At 44.6% G+C, this 22,862-nt stretch overlaps 1 protein-coding gene across 1 annotated transcript in view; it reads left to right on the top strand.

Annotated features, from left to right (window-relative positions):
* Positions 1 to 22,862, top strand: part of LOC145362282 (BTB/POZ domain-containing protein 7-like) — a 104,063-nt gene that overhangs the window by 2,380 nt on the left and 78,821 nt on the right. The window contains exon 2 of the mRNA XM_080218368.1: positions 17,739 to 17,931. Within this exon, the coding sequence (XP_080074494.1) occupies positions 17,850 to 17,931 (82 nt within the window). The 5' untranslated portion in view covers positions 17,739 to 17,849. The remainder of the gene's footprint in view (positions 1 to 17,738; positions 17,932 to 22,862) is intronic.

Raw genomic sequence — 22,862 nt, 5'->3', positions numbered from 1 at the left:
CAGCATACTCTCTAATTCTATCTTTTACTCCAGTTCTATGCTTTTAAAACTCTGCCCCAACTCTTATTAACTCCCTTTCAACACTCTAATTCAATCTGATCTTTCTCTACACCCTAGATATGATTGTAACACTGCAATTTGTACCCTCTCCTTCTCTATGAACGGTAAGCTTTGTGGAGCGTGCAAGAAATAGTACTTGTCACTGTATACTATATATGTGACAATTCACCAAAGTAAACTAATCCCTTCTGCCTGCCCTTGGTCCACATCTCTCTGTTTCTTGCATATTCATGTGTTTATCTTAAAACCCCCTTCAACGCCCCTATTGTGACTGCATCATTGTGGTGTGTACCAGACACTGTTTAAAAAAGATTTGCCCCTCACATCTCCTTTCAACTTTCTGCCTCTCACCTTATGTGAATAAGTATCCCATAATCTTTTTTATTATCAGTCTTTAGTTTTTAATTCAACAAAAGCAAAGGCTAGGAATCCTTCGTGAATAACTCCTAACATGCACAAACCTGTCCACCATGTACAAGACACAAATCCAGAGTTGGAATACTCCCCACTTGCCTGGATGGGTGCAGCTCCAGCAACACTCAAGAAGTTCAACATCATCCAGGACAAAACAGCCCCGTTTGTTTGGCACCCCTTCCACAAACGTCCACTCCCTCCAGCACTGACTCTGAGTGACAGCAATGTGTACCCATCTACAAGATGCACTGAAGCAACTGTCCAAGGTTCCTTAGGCAGCACCTTCCAAACCCATCACCTCTACTGTTTAACAGGACAAGAGCAGCAGACTTGTGGGAACGGAGAAACCAGCACCTGCAAGTTCCCCTCCAAGCCACTTTAATTTGATTTATTATTGTTATGTGTATCAGGCTACAGTGAAAAGTGTTGTTTCTTGTGAATTGTCACAGACCAAGCATACTGTTCGTAGAGTATATAGGGGAGCTAGAAAGGAGAGACTGCAGAATATAGTGTTGTAGTTACTGATCAGGCAAAGAGAAGGATGAGCTTAATGTGTTGTTGAACAATTCAAAATCTGGCAGCAGGGAAGAATCTGCTCTTGAGTCGGTTGGTATGGGTTTCAGACTTCTGTATCTTTTTTGCGAAGGAAGAAGGTGGAGGTGGAAGCAAGTATGTCTGGGGTACGTTTGTACTTTACATATGAGCATGTGTACGAATGAAGAGTATGGAGGCTCAGTCATTGAGTATATTCAAGACAGTCGCTGATTAGTTTTGTTGTGGCAGAGTGGTTAGCACTGCTGCCGCACAGCGCCAGGGACCTGGGTTCAATTCCGGCCTTGAGTGACTGTGTGGAGTTTGCACGATCTCCCTTTGTCTGCACGGGATTCCTCTGGGTGCCCCGATTTCTCCCACACTCCAAAAGATGTGTGCGTTGGGTTGATTGGCTGTACTCAATTGCCCCTTAGTGCGTTGGGGGATTAACTTGGGGGATGAGGATAGGGAATGGGTGGAGTTGTTGTTGGTACAGGCTCAATGGGCCGAATTACCCCTCTTCTGCACGGCAGAGATTCTGATTGTAGATATCAAGAGGCCTGAGGATGGGCTGGGAATAATGGAAGCAATGAAAACGGAAAATGCGGGGATAAACTCAGCTGGTCTGGCCGCATCTGTGGAAGGAGAGGAACCAAGTTAATGTTATGAGTCCAATATGACTACTTTGGAAAATGGAAGATTGGCTATGGTCTAAAATCATAGAAATAGAAATCATAGAAACCCTACAGTGCAGAAAGAGGCCATTCGGCCCATCAAGTCTACACTAACCACAATCCCACGCAGGCCCATACGCCCATATCCTTGCGTATTTACCCACTAATCCCTCTAATCTATGCATCTCAGAACACTGAGGGGCAATTTTTACATGGCCAATCAGCCTAACCCCCACGTCTTTGGACTGTGGGAAGAAACCAGAGCCCCCGGAGGAAACCCACGCAGACACGAGGAAAATGTGCAAACTCCACAAGCTGGGAATCGAACCCAGGTCCCTGGAGCTGTGAAGTAGCTGTGCTACCGTGCTGCCCCACGGTTGAATGATAGAGCAAGAACGAGGGGCAGCATGGCCTACACTTCCTCTGTTGCTAAGAGTGGGCTGTTTGGCTCCTCGAGCCTGCCTCATCATTTGATAAAATCGTAGCTGACCTGATTGTGGCCTCTGCTGTACTTTGCAGTCCACCCCCCTACGTCCTTTGATACTGTTGTCAATAAAGAATCTATCTAACTCAGTCTTAACAGTATCCAATGACCCAGCCTCCACTGTTCTGTGCGGAACAGAATTCCACCGACTAATGATCCTCTGAGAGCAAATAAACTTTCTACTCACGTCCGCCTTAAGTGGACAGCCCCTTATTTTTAACCTGGAACTTTCGTGAATCCAAGAGCATCCATTAGACCTGAAACTTCAGCTTCACACCAATCCTGATGTTTCTGTGCAGATGCTGACTTCAGAATTTTAAACAACAGTAAAATACTGCAGTTGCTGGAAGTGGGCAATAAGAACAGAAAATGCTGCAAAGCTCCTCCAATTGTGGCAGTATCAATGGAGAGAGAACCAGAACTGAGGAAGGATATTGACCTGAACTGTTAACCCTATATCTCCCTATCCACAGTTGCTGCTGAATGTTTTCTGTTCTTATCACTGATTTAAGAGAAGTAGCAAGGAGATCATTTTTTTTGAAAGGTTCAGCAACTACTTAGGTTTTTATATCAACCATTGAACAGTCTTGTGTGAAACGCAGCAAGGTTTTCAAATTAAATTTGCTGTCAGAACTAAAAGCTTGCATAGTTTAAAAAAAAGTTTGTTTATTAGTTACAAGTAAGGCTTACATTAACGCTGCCATGAAGTTACTGTGAAATTTCCCCTAGTCACCACACTCTGGCACCTGTTCAGGTAAATGCGCCTAACCAGAAGTTAGGCAATCTGACTAGAGGTAGATTTCAGGAGTATCTTGGAGAAGGAAAGTGAGGCAGAGAGTTTTGTGGAGTTTTTTTCTGATCTTCCCCAAACAGTTCCCCTCAGTATCTTGGGAACTTCAATTGAAATACTGCTTATGGAACCAAGACAGATTAACCTACGAGCAGGAGTAAGCTACTCAGCTCCTCAACTCAACTAGATCATGGCTGATTGTCTATCTCAGCGCCATTTCTTCGAAAGGCGCTGAGGTAGACAAGGGATCGCCATATCCCTTGATGTCATTTGTACCTAGAAATCTATTGATCTCTGTCTTAAATGTACTCAAACTGTGGAAGACCTGTCTAAGTTTATTTATTAGTCACAAGTCGCTTACACTAACACTGCAATCAAGTTGCTGTGAAAAATCCCCTAGTTGCCACACTCCAGCACCTATTCAGGTACACTGAGGGAGAATTTAGCAGAAACCAATGCACCGAATCCACGCATCTTTTGGACTGTGGGAGGAAACTGGAGCACCTGGAGAAAACCCATGCAGACATGGGGAGATTGTGCAGACTCTGCACAGACAGTGACCCAACCTGGGAATCGAACCCTGCTTCCTGGTGCTGAGAGGCAGCAGTGCTAACCACTGTGCTGCCCGGGGCCTCTGCGGTAGAGAATTCCAAAGATTCACCACTTGCCCGAATGAAGAAACGTCTGCTTGTTTCAGTCCTAAATGACCGACTCCTTACTTTGAGACTGTGTCCTCTAGTTCCACCTCCTCCACCCACCCGTGACCAGGGAAACATTTTTCTTTCATCCACTTGTCTAGCCCGTTGAGAATTGTGTACGTTTCGATGAGATAAGACACCACCAAGATTAACGGAATGGTGAAATAGGCCCTAGGGGCTGAATAACCTCCTCCTGTAAATCATGCAAGTATTGCTATTATGAGTGGGAGCGATGGGAGCAATTTGAGGTTAAGAATTGAATATGTTATGAGGAACAGCAGTGAATTGTTTTGGCTTGAGTACGGTTTTGTACTCAGTGCCACTTTGTGAAGTAACTTTGCCAATATACTAGTGGAGGAGAATCAGAATTAAGCCAGTAACTTTGATACACTGTTAATGTGCTTCCTGTTTGAAGTTAATTTGTCACCTGAAACTGCCACCAGCATTTCGCTCTGGTGTTCGACTGGGAATAAGAACTGGAACCTTTTTATAAATATCATATTGCAAGGCTCTTTTTCTCCTTCAATAGGAGGGATATAGAATCCCCACAGTGCAGAATGAGGCCATTCAGCCTATTGAGTTTGCACTGGCAACAATCCCACCCAGCCCTATCCTTGTAACCCCATGTATGTACCTTGCTAATCCCCCTGACACTAAGGCCAGTGCACCTAATTTTTGGACTGTGGGAAGAAACTGGAGTACCCCAGGAAACCCACACAGACAAGAGGAGAACGAGCAACTCCACACAGACAATGACTCAAGACGGAATCAAAGCCAGGTCTCTATCCCCAGCTCTCTGTTGCTGTGAGGCAGCAGTGCTAACCACTGTGCTACCTTACTTGCATTGGAAGCAGTTCAGAAAAGTTCCTTTTAGATTAGGCTGCTTCCTAAGATGAAGGAGTTATCTTAAGAGGGCAAGTTGAGCAGGTTGGGCCTATACTTTGTAAAATTCCTACAGTGTAGAAGGAGGCCATTCAGTCCATCGAGTCTGCAATGACCACAATCCCACCCAGGCCCTATTCCTGTAACCCTAGATATGTCAATTCCTCCCTGACGCTAGGGTCAACTTAGCATGGCCAATTAACCAACCTGCGCATCTTTCGGAGGAAACCCACGCAGACACGGGGAAAACGTGCAAACTCCACATGTCAGTGACCCAAGCCAGGAATTGAACCCAGGTCTCTGGTGCTGTGAGGCAGCAGTGCTAACCACTGTGCCAGTGTGCTGCCCCTTTATTGGAGTTAAAAAAAAGAGGTAATATTGATACCTATGAGATTCTGAGAAGGCTTGATTTGGATGTTTCCTCTCCTGGGTTAATTTGGAGGTGGTAGTGGTATAGCTGTATTGTCTGGACTGTATTCCAGACACCTAGCATATTACTCTGGTAACCTGAGTTTGAATTCCACCGTGGCAAATGGTGAAATTTGACTTCAACAAAAATCGATAATTAGAAATCTAATGATGACGATGAAAGCGTTGTTGATTGTTGTTTTTAAAAAAATCCCCATCTGGTTCACTAATGTCCTTTTACCTGCCTACATGTGACTCCAGGCCAACAGCAATGTGGTTGCCTAACTGTCCTCTGAAATGGCCTAGAAAGCCACTCAGTTCAAGGGCAGTTAGGGATGGGCAATAAATGCTAGGTCCGCCAGTGTTGTCCACATCCCATGAAAGAAAAAAAACGTTTAGAGGATTGCAGTTTAAAACAAAGGCCTCAGATTTAAGACAGAGATGAGAAGTAATGTCTTCTCTCCTGGGTTATTATAATTAGCTTCTTCATGTAGAGCAGTGAGGTCTGGGTCATTGATGTGTCCCAGGCTGAATTAGACAGATTTTTGATTGGCAAGGGAGTCTAGGGTTATGGGGAGCAGACAGGAAAGTGTGAGTTAAGACCACAATCAGATCAGCAGTGATTGTATTGCAGGTTTGAGGAATTAAATGACCCATTCCTGCTTCTGTTTCTTACTGCAAGAGGGGGAAAAATGGCCTTAATTCAGCATGCTTCACTATTTAATGACCTTTTTAATGCGTTAATCTAATTTTTCCAGTCACGGCATCACCCTGGTGTTATATAGCTCCAAAATGCTTTCTCCAGATGTGCTCTCATGTGAGGGAGCAAGGTTTTTATAGAGGAGTGCTTTTCATGGTATAAGTTGAGATGCATTATGAGGGTATTGTGTGCCTTCAACATAAAGTTGAGATGCATTATGAAGATTTTGTGTGGCCTACTTCAGCGTAAAGTGTCCACCATGCTACTCCAGCATTGTGCACTAATATTAATCTAAAAGGAACATCTGCTGCAGTGTAAATGTAAAGGTTCCTACACAAGGCATTGTGCCTGCCAATTTGTGCTATGATTTGAGAGTGCCCAAACTCATTTATGCAGCAGCCTTGGAGGCAACAGTGAGGGAAGAACAAGCTACATTCCAACTCTTTTTTTTTTGCTCCCACGTTACAGAGAAATTGCAAATGTTTGTTTTTAAGCAAGGCTTGTGAAGCTATTGTTTTGAAAAGGGTTAATGATTTGCCACTTGAGCTGGAGTTATCAACTTGACAATCAGTCAATTTTTGTTAAATTTAAAGAGCGAGGTGAAAGGTCAGGGCTCCTGGTTCAGGTCCCCACAAATAAAGAGGTGAGAAGCATCATAAAGCAAAGCCTAGATGACAGCACGCTCCAGATCATTAGGAAGCAGGAACAATTCAGCAGGGCAGAAAGTTGCACAGCTTCGATGCTGTGTGGAAACCGCATGGCAAGCCTTGTTCCCAGCACAACAGAGAGGAGGGGAAGTGTGTAGGAAGATGTATTTGTTGACTAGAAAGGCCAGGCAAAGGAAAGTTTTAAGAGTAACCCTGACCACATCCGAGACGAGAAAGTGCTGATGAGACTGGCTTGGAGGAATTGAGTATCAGATGGCAAACTGTTCTCTGCGTGTCTTCTCCGAGAGGCGTGAAAAGGATGTCCTCAAAGAGCTCGTGAGACTCCATTCGCAATCCATTCCTATGGTAGCCTTGAAGCTGTAAACTGATGAATCGTAGAATCCTACAATGTAGAAGGAGGCCATTTGGCCCATCGATTCTGCACCAACCACAATTCTACCTAGGCCCTATCCCCATACATTTACCCTAGCTAGTCCCCTGACACTAAGGGGTAATTTTGCGTGGCCAATCCACCTAACCTGCACATTCTTGGACTGTGGGAGGAAATGGAGGAAACTCGCACAGACACGGAGAGAATGTGTAGACTCCACACGCAGTGACCCAAGCTGGGAATCGAACTGCTTCCCTGGTGCTGTGAGGCAGCAATGCCAACCACTGTACTGTCCCATCGGCACGGTGGCACAGTCGTTAGCATTGCTTGTATCCCATCGGACTAAGCTGAGTTCAAACCCAGACTGAAGTGAACCGATGATTTGTGTGCCATCCTTTTATACCATTGCACTTGTCAACATCAGGGACGTGGCTGCTAACAAAAGGCAGGCGCAGTAGGTATCCTGTTCTCCTGGCCCGTCAAACTGTGTAATGTAACCTTAATTCAGATAAAGGTAGGTGCTTCACTTTCCAATGAAAGACCTGATTCTGAGTGCACTTGGACACAGCTGTTAGGGATGAACATCGAGGGATGTGGGCTGTAAATCATTGCGTTACAACAATATAAAAATAATCCAGGTCACAGTTCACAGGGTCGCTGCCAGCCCTGTTCAGTACAGTGACTGGCACAGCTTTATCATTCAGCTAAGACCAAAGCTGAGGTAGGATAAGTTGCTTTAATTAGGAGGATTGTTGCTTTTAATTGAATAAGGAACTGTTATTATATTTGAAGAAATACTTGCATTTGTATAGTGCCTTTCAAGACCTTCAAATGTCCCAAAGTGCTTTATAGTCAGTGAAGTGTGGTCACTGTTTTAATGTAGTAAATGCAGCAACCAATTTGTGCACAGCAAGCTCCCACAAATAGCAGCGTGCTAATGACCCGATAAGCTGTTTTTGTGATGTTGGTCGAAGGATGAATATTGGCCAGTGCACCAGAAACAACTCCCCTGCTGCTCTTCGAAGTAGCGCCATAGGATCTTCTGCGTCCATCTCAAAGGTCTAACGTCTCAGCTGAAAGATGCACATCTGCAGTGCAGCACTCCCTCGGTACTGCCCTGGGGAGAGTTGGCCTGGATTTTGTGCTTGTGCCTTCAGAGTGGAACTTGGACCCATAACTTTCTGACTTGGGGCCCAGAGCAGCCTCCCACACACAGACTTCTTTTAAATCCAGACCCTTAATGATGAAAGTGAATGGTTGGCATTTAAAACAAACATCTCTTAATTTCCCACTACTTAAACTTAAGGCAAAAATATCATTGATGGCAGTTTTGAATCCAAAATACCAGAAAGATCGATAGCTGAGCCAGACGCTGTCTAGACTACTGCCCCCCCCCCCCACCTTTCCTGCAGCATTATAGATGGTCAGCAGTCAGTAATACGACAGCAGTTTAATCAAAGGGTTTCAGATGATATTGCAGAACAGATGACATCATAAAACAGGAGAAGCTGGATTTATCGTATGTCCTGAAATTAAATTGCTTCCTCTTACCCATTGTAGAGTCTCTAGTGCTTTTCGGTAATGTGTCCTGCTATCTCTTCTAAATCATGTGCGCTGTTGCCGTAAATATGTCAGCTGCGCAGATTAAAATCTTTGTCAGGCTGGGGTGATGCTGTCGCTGAAAGGTTACTGATTGGTGTAGTCACTGGACCCTTTCCGACTAAAAGTAAGGCCAAGAGCGCTGGAATTTCGCTCTTTCTTCTTGTTTAGAAAAGAAACTGCCCTGTGAAAGCTGCACGATGTTGGAGTTCGTCCTTCTAAATGTTGGTCTGAGCCATTGTTCTGCGCTGTGTGGAACTGGGTGAAGTGAAGGTGAGGATAGGTCTGTCTAAAAGTGGGAGCATTCTGACGCAATCATTTGAGAGCGTCGAATGAGGTTTGAATAATATGCAACCCATTGGCTTAAGTGTGTTTTTTGTTTTCCCCTGTAGGGTTTTTTTGGCCGATGTTCTACGCCTAACGTAACGGTGACCCAGTATCCGATGTATGTTATTACGATTTATATATTGTTGAGTTTGTGCTTGTGGGCTTCTTTGGGTTTGGAGCCTATTTGCTTGCTGGCAGTGACGGCACATTGGCTGTCTGCCAGGGCAGTGTTGGTGTGTTAGTGATTTATTATTGGATGGAGTTGTCACTGATGTGCTCTCATAAGCTCCTCTACCAAGGTACTAAAAAAAGTTTTATTTTTAAGATGATGTGATGCAGTTAATTTGCCCCTTGCGTTCCCTCTGCAAGTCGAAGGCCTCTTGCCAGTGGCATGTGGCTCAATGATGTCATGTGACTTTCTTGTTTTGAGTGGATGTGTTAGAAAAGAGTTGTGAGCCCCAGATTATTTCACTTCATTAGAATCGTGTGGTCTTGTAATAGACTGATTTGATTTTGGATTCTGAGGCATGTTCGAACTGGCTCCAAGAACTTGCACTACTATTTTCTTTACCCCAGTGGAGAATGTATGTAGGATGTGTGAATGGGACCATAAGACATAGGAGCAGAATTAGACCACTTGGCCCATCGAGTCTGCTCCGCCATTCAATCATGGCTGATATTTTTCTCATTCACATTCTCCTGCCTTTTCCCCATAACCCTTGATCCCCTGTTAATCAAGAACCTATGTACCTCTGTCTTAAAGACACTCAATGACCTGGCCTCCACAGCCTTCTGCAGCAAAGACTTCCACAGATTCATCATTCTCTGGCTGAAGAAATTCCTCCTCATCTCTGTTTTTAAGGATCATTCCTTTAGCCTGAGGTTCTGCCCTCTGGTTCTAGTTTTTTCCTACTAGTGGAAACATCCTCTCCACATCCATTCTGTCCAGGCCTCGCAGTATCCTGTAAGTTTCAATCAGATCCCACCCCATCATCCTTCAAAACTCCAACATGTACAGACTGAGTCGTCAACCCTTCCTTATACGACAAGCTCTTCATTCCAGGGATCATTCTTGTGAACTTCCTCTGGACCCTTCCCAAGGATAGCACATCCTTCCTTAGCTATAGGGCCCAAAACTGCTCACAATACTCCAAATGGGGTCTGACTACAATGAGTTCACATGGACTTGATGGACCAAATGGCCTCCTTCTACCAAAAGAAATTGTGGATGCATTGGTTGTCACCTTTCAAGATTCTGGAAGTGTCCCAGCAGATTGGAACCTGGCAAATGTATCTCCAACATATAAAAAAGGAGGGAGGGAGAAAACTGAATTGCAGACTGGTGAGCCTAACATCAGTGGTAGGGAAAACGTTAGAGTCTGTTATAAAGGATGTAATAACAGGGCGCTTAGAAAATATCAGTGGGCTTAGACAGCATCAGAATGGGCTAATGAGAGGGAAATCGTATTTGGCAAGCCTACTGGAGATTTCTTTAGGACGTAACTTGCAGTACAGACAAGGGAGAACCAGTGGGTATGGTGCCTTTGGATTTTCAAAAGGCCCACTTAAGAGGTTAGTCTATAAAATTAAAGCACGTGGGATTGGAGATAATATATTAGTATGGATTGAGAATTGGCTAGCAGACGGGAAACAGCATAGGAATAAATGGAACTTTCTCAGTGTGACAGGCGGTGGCTGATGGGGTACCACAGGGATCAGTGCTTGGGCCCCAGCAACGATTTGGATGAGAGAATCAAATGTAATAGTTCCAACTTTGCTGACAGCACAAAACTTGGGAATGTGAGTGGTGAGGAGGATGTGGAGACGCTTCCTGATGATTTTAGACAAGCTGAGTGACTGGACAATGCATGGCAGATGCAGTATGATAATTGTGAAGTTATCTGAATATTATTTAAATGATGATATGCAAAGGAAGAAGTCTCACAATAGCAGGTTAAAATCTAATAGGTTTATTTGGTAGCAAAAGCCACTTACTTTCGGAGCATTTGCTCCTTTGTCAGGTAAGTGGGAGCTCCATTCACAAACACAGCATATAAAGACACAGCTCATGAGTTTGTGTCTTTATATGCTCTGTTTGTGACCAGAACTCCTACTTACTTGACGAAGGAACAGCGCTGCGGAAGCTAGTGGCTCATGCTACCAAATAAACCTGTTGGACTTTAACTTGTGTTGTAAGACTTCTTACTGTGTTTAACCCAGTCCAATGCCGGCATCTCCACATCACGATGTACAAAGGGACATAGTTGTCCTTGTCCTGTCGCTGAACGCAAGCAGTTAGGAGGGCGAGTGGTATGTTGACCTTCATTGCAAGAATACTTGAGTACAGGAGCAAGGATGTCTTGCTGTACAGGATCTTGGTGAGACCGCAATTGGAGTATTGTTGCAGTTTTGGTCTCCTAAGAAAGGATATATCTGCCATAGAGTGAATGAAGTGCAGGTTCACCAGACTGATTCCTGGGATGGCAGGATTGTTGTATGAGAAGAGATTGGGTCGACTGTGAAGTCCCTGCAGTGAAGGAGGAGGCCATTTGGCCCATCAAGTCTGCACCAACTCTCTAAAAGATCCCCAGTCTGCCCTCACTCTAACTTGAAACCCTGTGCGTTTTTATTAAGGCTAAACCACATAACCCACACAGCTTTGGACTGCGGGAGAAAACTGGAGCACCTGGAGGAAAAGCATGCAGTCGTGAGGAGAGCGTGCAAACTCCACACAGACACCAAAGGCTGGAATCAACTCCGGTCCCTGGTGCTGTAAGTCAGCAGTGCTAACCAACGTGTTATGCGTAGGCCTATATTCACAGGAATTTAAAAGAAAGAAATGGAATCTCATTGAAATGAATAAACTTCTGACGCAGCTGGAGAGACTGGAGGTTGGGATGATCTTTTCTTGGAGGGGCGGGCAGGGGACTAGAACAAGGGGGTTATATTTCTCAGAATACAAGGAAGGACATTTAGGACTGAGATGAGGCGAAACATCCTCACTTTGGGTAGTGAACTTGTGGAATTCTTTACCGCAAAAACTGTGGAGGCCAAGTCACAATATATTTAAGAAGAAAATAGATTCCTAGACTCTAAACGTCTACGGGTATGGGGAGTGTAGGAGTATGATGAGATAGAGGATCAGCCATGACCATATTGAATGGTGAAGGGCTGAATGGCCTACTACTTCTCCTACCTTCTATATTTCTTTGTAATTACTTCATGACTGTAAATTTCCCACATCAGCCATTGAATTATAGAATTTCTACAGTGCAGAAGGAGGCCATTTGGCCCGTTGAGTCTGCACCAACTCTCTGACAGGGTATCTTACCTAGGTCCTTTTTCCTGCCCTATCCCTGTAATCCCGTACATTTACCACGTCTATTCCATCTGCCTTTGGGTCACTAAGGGGCCATTTACCATGGCCGATCCACCCAACCTGCAGATAGTCACCCAAGGCTAGAATTGAATCCGGGTCCTTGGAGCTACGGGGGCAGCAACGTTAACCACTGTGCCGCCCGTGAGTTTTTCAAAGAAATCATAAAATTAAACAATTTGTCTGTGGAATTTTAGCGAGTCCTGAAATTTGTCCGTCAGAGCCACTTAGAGGCCAGACCCTGCAGTTACAGCGTGACAGTTGACATAGCGAATTCTAATGGATAGTGGGGAATTATTAATAGAGAGTGGTGACATCAGGAAGCATGTGCCCCTGTGGAGGGTTTATAACTGATGTACATGTACTGAAAGCTGTGTCTATGTTGAGTCGTGGTAATTAATTTGGAATGAACAAGTGGAACACTGCATTTTATTGTACGCCGATTATATAGTGCAGCCTTGTACTGGCACAAGGCCAAGGCAGATGTTTAAGCGGACACCTGCATGTTTAAAACATCCCAGATCAAAGGGATGTTTTTCACGTTTAATATTGTTGTATTTCTGGTTTCTTTCCCTCTTTTGTAGCACTGGCGTCAGAGAGATGCTGTTATAAATTAATCCTGAAAAATTCTGTGATTAAAATGGATCATGCAGCTTCTCAGCTGCAATGTTGGGCGAAACCAATCCTTTGCAGCTTTTATCTCTCCTTTACAACAGTAATAAAAAGAGCCCAGATTTGACAGCAGCATACTTCTTTTTCTTCGCTGGAAAAATCCCAGCTTAATGGCTTTAGCGGTACTGGCACTGTTTGCTTGGTTGCCGGGCTTTGTGGACCAGAAGACCTTGTGTTCTGCTAACCTAGTCTGTGATGGATTTGAGTCAAACAGCGGGACTGAGGAGAGGAAAATCATTGAGATCTTCTGATCACTGTCCAGTGAAGCTCTACCTGAAAACATGAGCACAGGAAGATGCTTCATTGTGATTTTCCCCCTCCCCTTAATAGATGATATTCAACACTGAGACTTGTGCCCCGAGATGGTACGAGGCAGCCCTCCAAACTGAGTTTGAGAGCGGAGGGAAGAAATTTTTGGGGAAATCCTAAATGGCCTGTGATCAGATCACAGTGAGTCTGATTTCTAGGCCCCTTTGGTTGCTAACAGTGATCTATTTTCTATGATTGATTTGATTTATTATTGTCACATGTATTAAGTTTGTTTATTAGTGTCACAAATAGGCTTACATTATCACTGCAATGAAGTTACTGTGAAAATCCCTTAATTGTCACATTCTGGTGCCTGTTAAGGTACACTGAGGGAAAATTTAGCCTGGCCAATGCACCAGCATGTTTTTCAGACTGTGGGAGGAAACCAGAGCATCTGGAGGAAACCCATGCAGTCACGGGGAGAACGTGCAGACTCTGCACAGACAGTGACCCAAGCCAGGATTAGAATACAAGTCCCTGGTGCTGTGAGGCAGCAATGCAACCACTATGCCACCTTGATTACCTGTCTATTAGTAAACAATGCAAAATGTTTCTTGGGAGACAGTGAAAAGTATTGTTTCTTGCACGCTATACAGACAAAGCATACCATTCATAGAGAAGGAAAAGGGAGAGTGTAGAATGTAGTGTTATTGTCATAGCTAGGGTGCAGAAAAAGATCAACTTAATATATGGTAGGTCTGTTCAAAAGTCTGATGACAGCAGGGAGGAAGCTGTGGTTGAGTTGGTTGGTACGTGTCCTCAGACTTCTGTATCTTTTCCCGCCGGAAGATGTGGAAGGGAGAATGTCCAGGGTGCATGGGGTCCTTGATTATGCTGGCTGCTTTGCTGAGGCAGGGTTGAGAGGATGACTGCCCTGCAGTTATCTCCATTCACCTGTCTTACCTTGCTTCCCATCACCATTTTGCCCTTTTTGAAGTGGTGGGTTCTTGCCTTTGTCTATTGACTGGGTAGAATGTATGCACCAGGAGGCCGTTCAGCCTGATACATCTTGTGCCAGCTCTCCGAGCAACATGTCAAGTGCCGTTCCTCTGTCCTCTCCCTGTAACCCTGCGCATCTTCCTTCTCAGCTAATTACCCAGTGCCCCCTTGAATCCTCCACCACTCTCTCAGGCAGTGCATTCCAGATCCTAACCACTTGCTGTGTGAAAAAGCTTTTACTGTTGTCGGCATTGCTCCTTTTCTTAATTACTTCAAATCTATGCCCTCTCCTCTCGATTCTCCCAATAGGAAGTTTTTCCCGCTCTGCTCTGTCTGGACTCCTCATGATTCTCAATACCTCTGCCTCAGCGCCAGGGACCAAGGTTTGATTCCCGCTTGGGTTAATGTCTTTGCAGGGTTTGCACGTACTCCCCATGTCTGCATGGGTTTTCTCCCATAGTTTGAAAGACGCGCTGGTTAGGGTGCATAGATCCGAACAGGCACCGGATTGTGGCAACTAGAGGAATTTCACAGAAACTGTCACAGAACTTTTACATTAACATTGAAATGTTAATGTAAGCCTTACTTGTGACTAATAAACTTTTTAAAATCTCCCCTCAGCCTTCTCTTTGAGCCTTCTCCACCCTAAGTACTTGGGGGAGATAGTGGTGGAGGGGTAATGTCTGATTTTGATTTGATTTTATTATTGTCATGTGTATCAACATAGTGAAAAGTATCGTTTCTTCTGTGCTTTACAGACAAAGCATATCATACATAGACAGAGAAAGGAGAGAGTGCAGAATGAAATAGAGAATCTGGTGAACTGGTGCAGCAACAATAATCTCTCCCTCAGTGTCAACAAAATGAAGGAGATTGTCATCTTCTTCAGGAAGAGTAAAAGAGAACACGCTGCTGTCTACATCAACAGGGACGAAGTAGAAAGGGTCGAGAGCTTTAAGTTTTTAGGTGTGCAGATCAACAGCAGCCTGTCCTGGTCCCATCACTGGGCTAGTAATCTAGAGGCACAGGCCCATGTGGCAACTGGTGGAATTTAAATTCAATTAATAAAATCTGGAATTGAAAGTTAGTTTCATGGTCACCAGCCATCATCAATTGTCACAAAAACCCATCTGATTCACTAATGCCCCTTACCTCGTCTGGTCTACACGTGACTCCAGAGTCCGAGCATTGTGGTTGATTCTTAACTGCCCTCCTGAAATGGTTTAACAAGCCACTTAGTTCGAGGACAGTTTAGGCTGGATAACGAATGCTGGTCTTGCCAGTGAGGGCCACACCCCATGGATTTGATTTTGATTATTATTGTCACATGCACTGGCATACAAGTGTTAATTGTGTCCCCCACTGTCCAATTTGGTGTTTTTTTCTGATTTGATTTATTATTGTCACATGTATTGGGATACAGTGAAAAGTATTGTTTCTTGTGTGCTATACAGACAGAGCATACCGTTCATAGACTACCTAGGGGAGAAGGAAAGCAGAGTGCAGAATGTAGTGTTGTCATAGCTAGAGTGTAAAGAAAGATCAACGTAATGCAAGGTAAGTCCCTTCAAAAGTCTAATGGCAGCAGGGGAGAAGCTGTTCTTGAGTCAGTTGATCCATGACCTCAGACTTTTGTTTGTTTTTCCCAACGGAAGAAGATGCAAAAGAGAGGGCGAGATTTTATGGCTTCACTCATCCGGAAGCTCTAAAATCCTGCTCGAGGTCAACAGACCTTCCCCTGCTCCACCCCTTGCCTGCTCCAATTCCCTTGGTGGGCAGGCCAGTAAAATTACAGCCAGAGTAACTGGGGTGTGTGGGGTTCTTGATTATGCTGGCTGCTTTTCCCAAGGTTAAAATCCAACAGGTTTATTTGGTAGCAAACGCCACTCGCTTTCAGGGTTTTGCTCCTTCTTCAGGTGATTGGCGATTTCTGGTCACAAACAAAGCATATAAAGGCACACGGTTTACAGAATACTGGTTAGAATCCGAGTCTTTACAACTAATCAAGTCTTAAAGGTGCCGACAATGTGAGTGGAGATAGCATTATCCACTATCTCTGTTCTAATCAGTATTCTGTAAACTGAGAGTGTGTCTTTATATGCTCTGTTTGTGATCAGAACTCCCCACTTACCTGAAGAAGGGGCAAAACCCCGAAAGCTACAGGCATTTGCTACCAAATAAACCTGTTGGACTTTAACCTGGTGTTGTGAGACTTCTTACTGTGTTTACCCCAGTCCAACGCCGATATCTCCACGTCGTGCTTTTCCCGAGGCAGCCCGAAGTGTAGACGAAAGGAGAAAGAAAATAAAAACAAACTTGGGTAAAATGTATTTGCATTTTTAATTTTAAATTTCAGTTGCCAAGTTGGAAGGGGAATGGAATGAGTCGTTCAGAATAAACATGATAGTGACAAGTTTGGAATCAAATACAAATAGTGGAACTAAAGAGAAAGCGTTTTCCTTTGCGTCATTTCCTTTAGCAGACCCCATGTATTTGCACCTAGGGAATTGATTAACTTTTAAAATGCTGTCACTTGTTATCTTGGCAAATGTTGCATCGACACAGAAACCGACTGTTTAGCCCAACCAGTCCATGCTAGTGTTTATGCTCCACTTGAGTCCCCTCTCATCTTTTCTCATGCTTATCTAACTTCCCCCTAAATACATCAATACTGTACACTTCAGAAATTCCCTGCCATTGAGAGTTCCACAATCTCGCCACTTTGTTTTTACAAAAATTCCCTGTTGTGTTTCTTGATTATCTTTTATCGAGCAGTCGGTTGGCTAGGTGGCTGATTAGTGACGCAGAGTGGTGCCAGCAACGAAGGCCCCTCTTTCTCAACCTTGCCCCTTGCTTGAGGTGTGGTGATCCTCGGGTTAAATCATCACCAGTCAGCTCTCCTCCTCAAAGGTGAGCAGCCAGCCTATGGTCACCTGGGACTAAGGTGACTTTATCTTGTATTTTTTGTATCTTTTGCACAAGTGAACACGTTCCCTACATTCACTTGTTCGAAACTAAACAACCTCTATTACCCTCGGTTGACTTTTTTTCCCAAGGATAGAGACAACCAGCCTGAATCATTTCCTGATGTGGTACGCCCACACACTTCTGGTATCATCCTTGTAAACCACCTCTGAATCCTGCTCATTGTTTCTATATCCCTTTTATAATACAGCAACAGAAATGCACATGGCATTCCCAAGTGTGGTCTAACCAATGTTTGATACAGGTTTAGCATAAAGTTCCCTACTTATCAATTTTGGTAGCCAATTTATTAGTGGCTATGTCCCAGAATAGTTTAAAGTTTATTTATTAGAGTCAGAGGTAAGCTCACAGTAACACTGCAATGAAGTTACTGTGAAAATCCTCCCAGTTGACACACTCCAGTGACTGTTTGGGTACACTGAGGGAGTATTAAGCATGTCCAATGCACCTAACCAACACGTCTTTTGGACTGTGGGAGGAAACCGGAGTACCCGAGGAAACCCATGCAGACATTGGGAGAATGTGCCGACTGCATGGACAGTGACCCCAGCTGGGAATCGGACCTGGGTCCCTGGTGCTGTGAGGCAACAGTGCTAACCACTGTGTCACCCTAGGTAATAAATACCAGTTAATTTGTTGGGTGTTTTTTAGCGGTGTCCAATATCTGTGACTTTGTATTATAAGGTGAGAAGCAATTGTGATATTTAAAGAACATCTACTTGACGATGAGGCCTGTGGCTTTGTGCTTTGGGCTTTGTGGTTACTTCAAGTGGTTGAGTGGGGCAAAGTATGGCCATTTGTGGGTGTAGAGGAAATCACTTATCTATCTTAATTTTGTTCCTCCACCTTCAGGAATTATTCTTCATGCGGTGTAATGATCGTCTGTCAGTAGACAGCTGAAGTTGCTTGCCGAGTGGAAGAAGACTACCTTACAGAAATTCTTGCCATGTGTGTACAAAGAAAATGGGTGTTAATGCTTCTACCTACCCGTATCCGTCATGTCCGACAGCTGGGGTGAAAACGCAATCTTCAAATGCAGTTGGTGGTAAGAATTTTATTGCATATTGTGAGAGTGATGTCAGTGGATCTAATTGGATAGCAGAACAGGTTTGAGGGGCTGAATGGCCTTTTCCACTGTGACTCCTGCTACTGCGGCTTTAGGAGAGAACGTGTGAACTCCACATAATCAGTGACCCAATGCTAGAGGGAGGCGATGACCTAGTGGTACCATCGCTAGACTATTAATCCAGAAACTCAGCTAATGTTCTGGGGACCCAGGTTCAAATCCCACCACGGCAGATGGTGGAATTTAAATTTTTTTTTAAAATCAGGAATTAAGAACATAAGAAATAGGAGTAGGCCATCTAGCCCCTCGAGTCTGCCCCGCCATTCAATAAGATCAAGGGTGATCTGTCGTGTCTCAGTTCCACATTCCCGCCCTCTCCCCATAACCCTTAATCCCCCTGCCTATCAAAAACCTATCAACCCGCGTCTTAAATATATTTAGCGAGGCAGCCTCCACCGCTTGAACGGGCAGAGAATCTACTGATGACCATGAAACCATTGTTGGAAAAACCCATCTGGTTCACTAATTTCCTTTTGGGGAAGGAAATCTGCTGTCCTTACCCGGTCTGGTTTACTTGTGACTCCAGTGCCAATGTGGTTGACTCTCAACTGCCCTCTGAACAAGGGCAACTAGGGATGGGCAATAAATGCTGGCCAGCCAGTGATGCCCATGTCCCATGAATGAATTAAAAAAAATTGAACCCGTGTCCCTGTGCTGTGAGGCAGTAGTGCCAACCATTGTGCCACTTGTAATGCCTGATCCAAAATTTGGCGTCTCTGGACATGCCACATTGGGAGTGTCAGCTGAGATTTTTTGAGCGCCAGTCTCTGGAATGGGACTCAAACCCACAGACTTTCTGTCTCAGGAGGTGAGAATAACGCTGCCCACTGAACTATGACTGGTAGTTCTCTTCTAAGCAAGAAGTCTCACAACACCAGGTTAAAGTCCAACAAGTTTATTTGAAAGTAAACCCACAAGCTTTCAGAAACGCTGTTTCTTCGTCAGGTGTGTGGAAAGTTCTGATCAGAGAAGGGCATATAAAGGCACACACGGTTTACAGAATACTGATTAGAATGCGAGTCCACACAACTAATCTGCTATTCAGTTCTCTTCTAACCTGTGGTTCATCACAGAAGGAATCTTGGGCTAATCACAACTGTGGGCAGCATCAAGTTCCAGACAAAATGTCAGCTCCCTCAGTCGCTCCTCAATTATATCCAAAGTAAAACAGAAACTGGGTCAGTGTCTGGAATTGCCGTAGATGCTGGACGCTTGAACTAGTGAAAAGTCCCAGTGTTAGTCCCTGTGACTGAGCCACTTCCCTAGTTTCTTAATCGGTAAAGATTTGAGAAGCTGTGCTGGTTCCCCATTTGGGGCAGCACGGTGGCACAGTGGTTAGTGCTGCTGCCTCACAGTACCAGGGACCAGGGATGGATTCCCAGCTTGGGTCACTGTACAGAGTCTGCATGTTCTCCCTGTGTCTGCTTGGGTTTCCTCCAGGTGCTCCAGTTTCCTCCCACAGTCCGAAAGATGTGCTGGTTAGGTGCATTGGCCATGCTAAATTCCCCCTTGGTGTACCCAAACAGGCACTGGGGTGTGGCGACTAGGGGATTTTCGCAGTAACTTCTTGGCAGTGTTAATGTAAGCCTACTCATGACACTAATACGTAAGCTTGACTTCAGAGCAGAGGCTGTTAAAGAGTTAACAAAATAAGAAATGTTCAAATTGAGGGGTTTTGATGAGAGTCGATTTGGAATAAATGTTTGCATTGGTGGGAATACCAACAACAGATGAAACAGATTTAGCAAACTTTGGCAAAAGTCCCGAAGGGATGTGAGAATTTTTATGATACGCAACAGGTTGTTGTGATCTGAAAAGCTCTTCCCAAAAATGTGGTCGTAAATTTCAAACAGGAATTGTTTTTTAAAAACTTGGGAAATTTTGCAGGGTTATGGGGAAAGCGCAGGAGAGAGACAATTTGAGCAAACACGTATATGCTCTTTCTCTGCTGTAGATTTCTATGCCATGTAATGTGATGATAAGCCTCGAAGGCCAGGTAATCCCAATCGATTCCCGATCATTTTTTTAAAGAAAGGCATACAGTGGTTCGCACTGCTGCCTCACAGCGCCAGGGAAGTGGGTTTGATTCTCTGTTTGGGTCACTGTCTGTGTGGAGTCTGCACGTTCTCCCCATGTCTGCATGGGTTTCCTCCAAGTGCTGCGGTTTCCTCCCACAATCCGAAAGACATGCTGGTGAGGTGCGTCGGCCATGCTAAATTTTCCCTCTTTGTACCTGAACAGGTGCCAGAGTGTGGCAACTGGGGGATTTTCACAGTAACTTCATTGCAGTGTGAACGTAAGCCTACTTGTGACGCCAGTAAATAAACTTTAAGCATTTTGTATTGTGCCTTTGCAGCCTCAGGATGTCCCAAATGCTTACAGCCCATTGAAGTGCCATCACTGTTGTAGTGTAGGAAATGAACAGCCAGTGTGATAATCCCGAAAGAACCTGTTTCTTAATGATGTTGATTGAGGTGTTAATATTGGTCAGGACAGCAGGGGATAACTCTCCTGTTCCTCTTTGTTGTCATGGGATTTTTTTTCATCCACTTGATGGAGCCTCTGTTTAGTGTCCCATTCAAAAGATATCACCTTAGAAATCACAGAATCCGTACAGTACAGAAAGAGGCATTCAGCCCATCGAGTCTGCACCCACCACAATCCCACCAGGCCCTACCCCTATATCCCTACATGTTTACCTACTAATCTCTCTAATCTACACATCTCAGGACAATTTTAGCATGGCCAATCAACCTAACCTGCACATCTTTGGACTGTGGGAGGAAACCGGAGGAAATCCACACAGACATGAGGAGAATGTGCAAACTCCACACACAGTGACCCAAGCCGGGAATCAAACCCAGTTCCCTAGCTAACCACTGTGCTACCGTGCCAACTCTGACATTCCAGGACTTTTCCAGTTCTGCGTGAGAATGTCAACCAGATTTTTGGCAGCTCAGTAATTAGCAGTGCTGCCTCGCACCGCCAGGGACCCGGGTTCAATTCCCAGCTTGGGTCACTATCTGTGCAGAGTTTGCACATTCTCCCCGTTACTGCTTGGGTGAACTCTGAGTGCTCCGGTTTCCTCCCACAGTCCAAAGACGGACTGGTTGATTGGCCATGTGAAATTGACCCTAGTGTCAGAGGTTTAACAGGGTAAATATGTGTGGTTATAGGAATAGGGCTTGGGTGGGATTGTGGTCGATGCAAGCTCAGTGGTCTGAATGGCCTCCTTCTTCACTGTAATGATTCTGTGATTTTTCTGCTCCAGTCCCTGGAGTGGGACTTGAACCCACAATTTTCTAGATCGGAACCAAGAGTGCTTTGTACTGAGCTGCAGCTGGTGAGATTGGGAGAATGCAGGCATCGTCATCAAAGTTGTCATTGTTGATTGCTACCCAGTGATGACCCTTTATTTCCCCTTTATTGCAAAATACACATGAGGACAGGTTTAGTTTGGCTTGATTTATTTTTGTCACATATATTGGGATACAATGAAAAATATTGTTTCTTGTGCACTGTACAGACAAAACATACCGAGCGCATTGGCGAGAAGTAAAGGATAGGGTGCAGAATGTAATGTTACAGTTATAGATCGGATGTAGAGAAAAATCAGCTTAATATAAAGCAGGACCGTTCAAAGGTCTGATGGCAGCAGGGAAGAAGTGATTCTTGAGTCAGTTGGTAAGTGGTGTCAGACAGTTTTGTCTTTTTTCCAAAGAAGAAAGTGGAAGAAAGAATTCCAGGGTGCGCAGTGTCCTTGATTATACTGGTTGCTTTTCGGAGGCAGTGGGATGTGTAGATGGAGTGAATGGCTGGCTTGCGTGACAGACTGGGCTATGTTCACAACCCTTTGTAGTTTCTTGCAGTTTTGGGCAGAGCTGCAGCTGCACCAAGCTGTGATACATCTGGAAAGGATGCTTTGTAAAAGTTGGTGAAAGTCATAGCAGACATACCGAATTTCCTTAGCCTCCTGAGAAAGTTTAGGTGTTGGTGGGCTTTCTTAACCATAGTGTGGAGGGACCAGGACGAGTTGTTGGTGATCTGGACACCTAAAAACTTGAAGCTAGTTGTTATGTGCTGTGTGGCTGAATGGCTTGCGAATGGTCACTATGGCAATGCTTTAAATGTCTCTATTCAAGAGGAAAAGAGAAGGGTGCAATGGGGGTGGGGGGGAGGGGGGGGCGGGGTGCGGCAACCTAACAGAATTCAATGATCAAAATGAATGGCGGAGCAGGCTTGAAGGGCCGAATGGCCTATTCCTGTTTCTAGTTTCTATGTTTCTAAGTCTTTTAAAGTAATGAAAGGTGTTGATAGAGTAAATACAGAAATAACGGCTGGTATTTTCTGAGTGAGGTTTGTAAAATCCTACCTGATACCAATGGTGAATTCTGTTCTGTGAGCCTCGCCTGTCGCGCCAATAAAATTCCGACCAGTGTTTCCTCCTGTGGGAAAGGGCAAATCTAGAGACCATCAACATAATGTGGTCACCCACAAAATCCAGTTAGGAATTCAGGAGACACTTATTCGCCCGGAGAGTGGTGAGAATGGAACTTGCTCCCACAGGGAGTGATTGAAGTGGTGGGAAAGCTAAACAAACATAAGAGGAAGAAGGGAATTCAGGGTGATGGTGAAAGATGAAAGGAAGCTCGAAAGTAGTGTTAATACCAATACAAACTAGCTGGGCTGAATGGCCTGTAGTTTTACTGCATATTCTACCTAGGTACCACTCTAGTACTGTGGAAGCATCTTCACTACACAGACTATTATGGCCAGCACCTCGGGGCAGCTAGGAATGGGCTGTAAATGTCAAGGTTGCCAGTGATGCAGCATCCCAACGATGTGTTTTT

This window comes from Carcharhinus amblyrhynchos, unplaced genomic scaffold (genome assembly GCF_965287045.1).
Source record: "Carcharhinus amblyrhynchos unplaced genomic scaffold, sCarAmb.v2.hapA scaffold_37, whole genome shotgun sequence".
Classification (NCBI taxonomy): Eukaryota; Metazoa; Chordata; class Chondrichthyes; order Carcharhiniformes; family Carcharhinidae; genus Carcharhinus; species Carcharhinus amblyrhynchos.
Note: the sequence above shows the minus strand (reverse complement) of the source record. Positions and strands in the feature narration are given on the sequence as shown.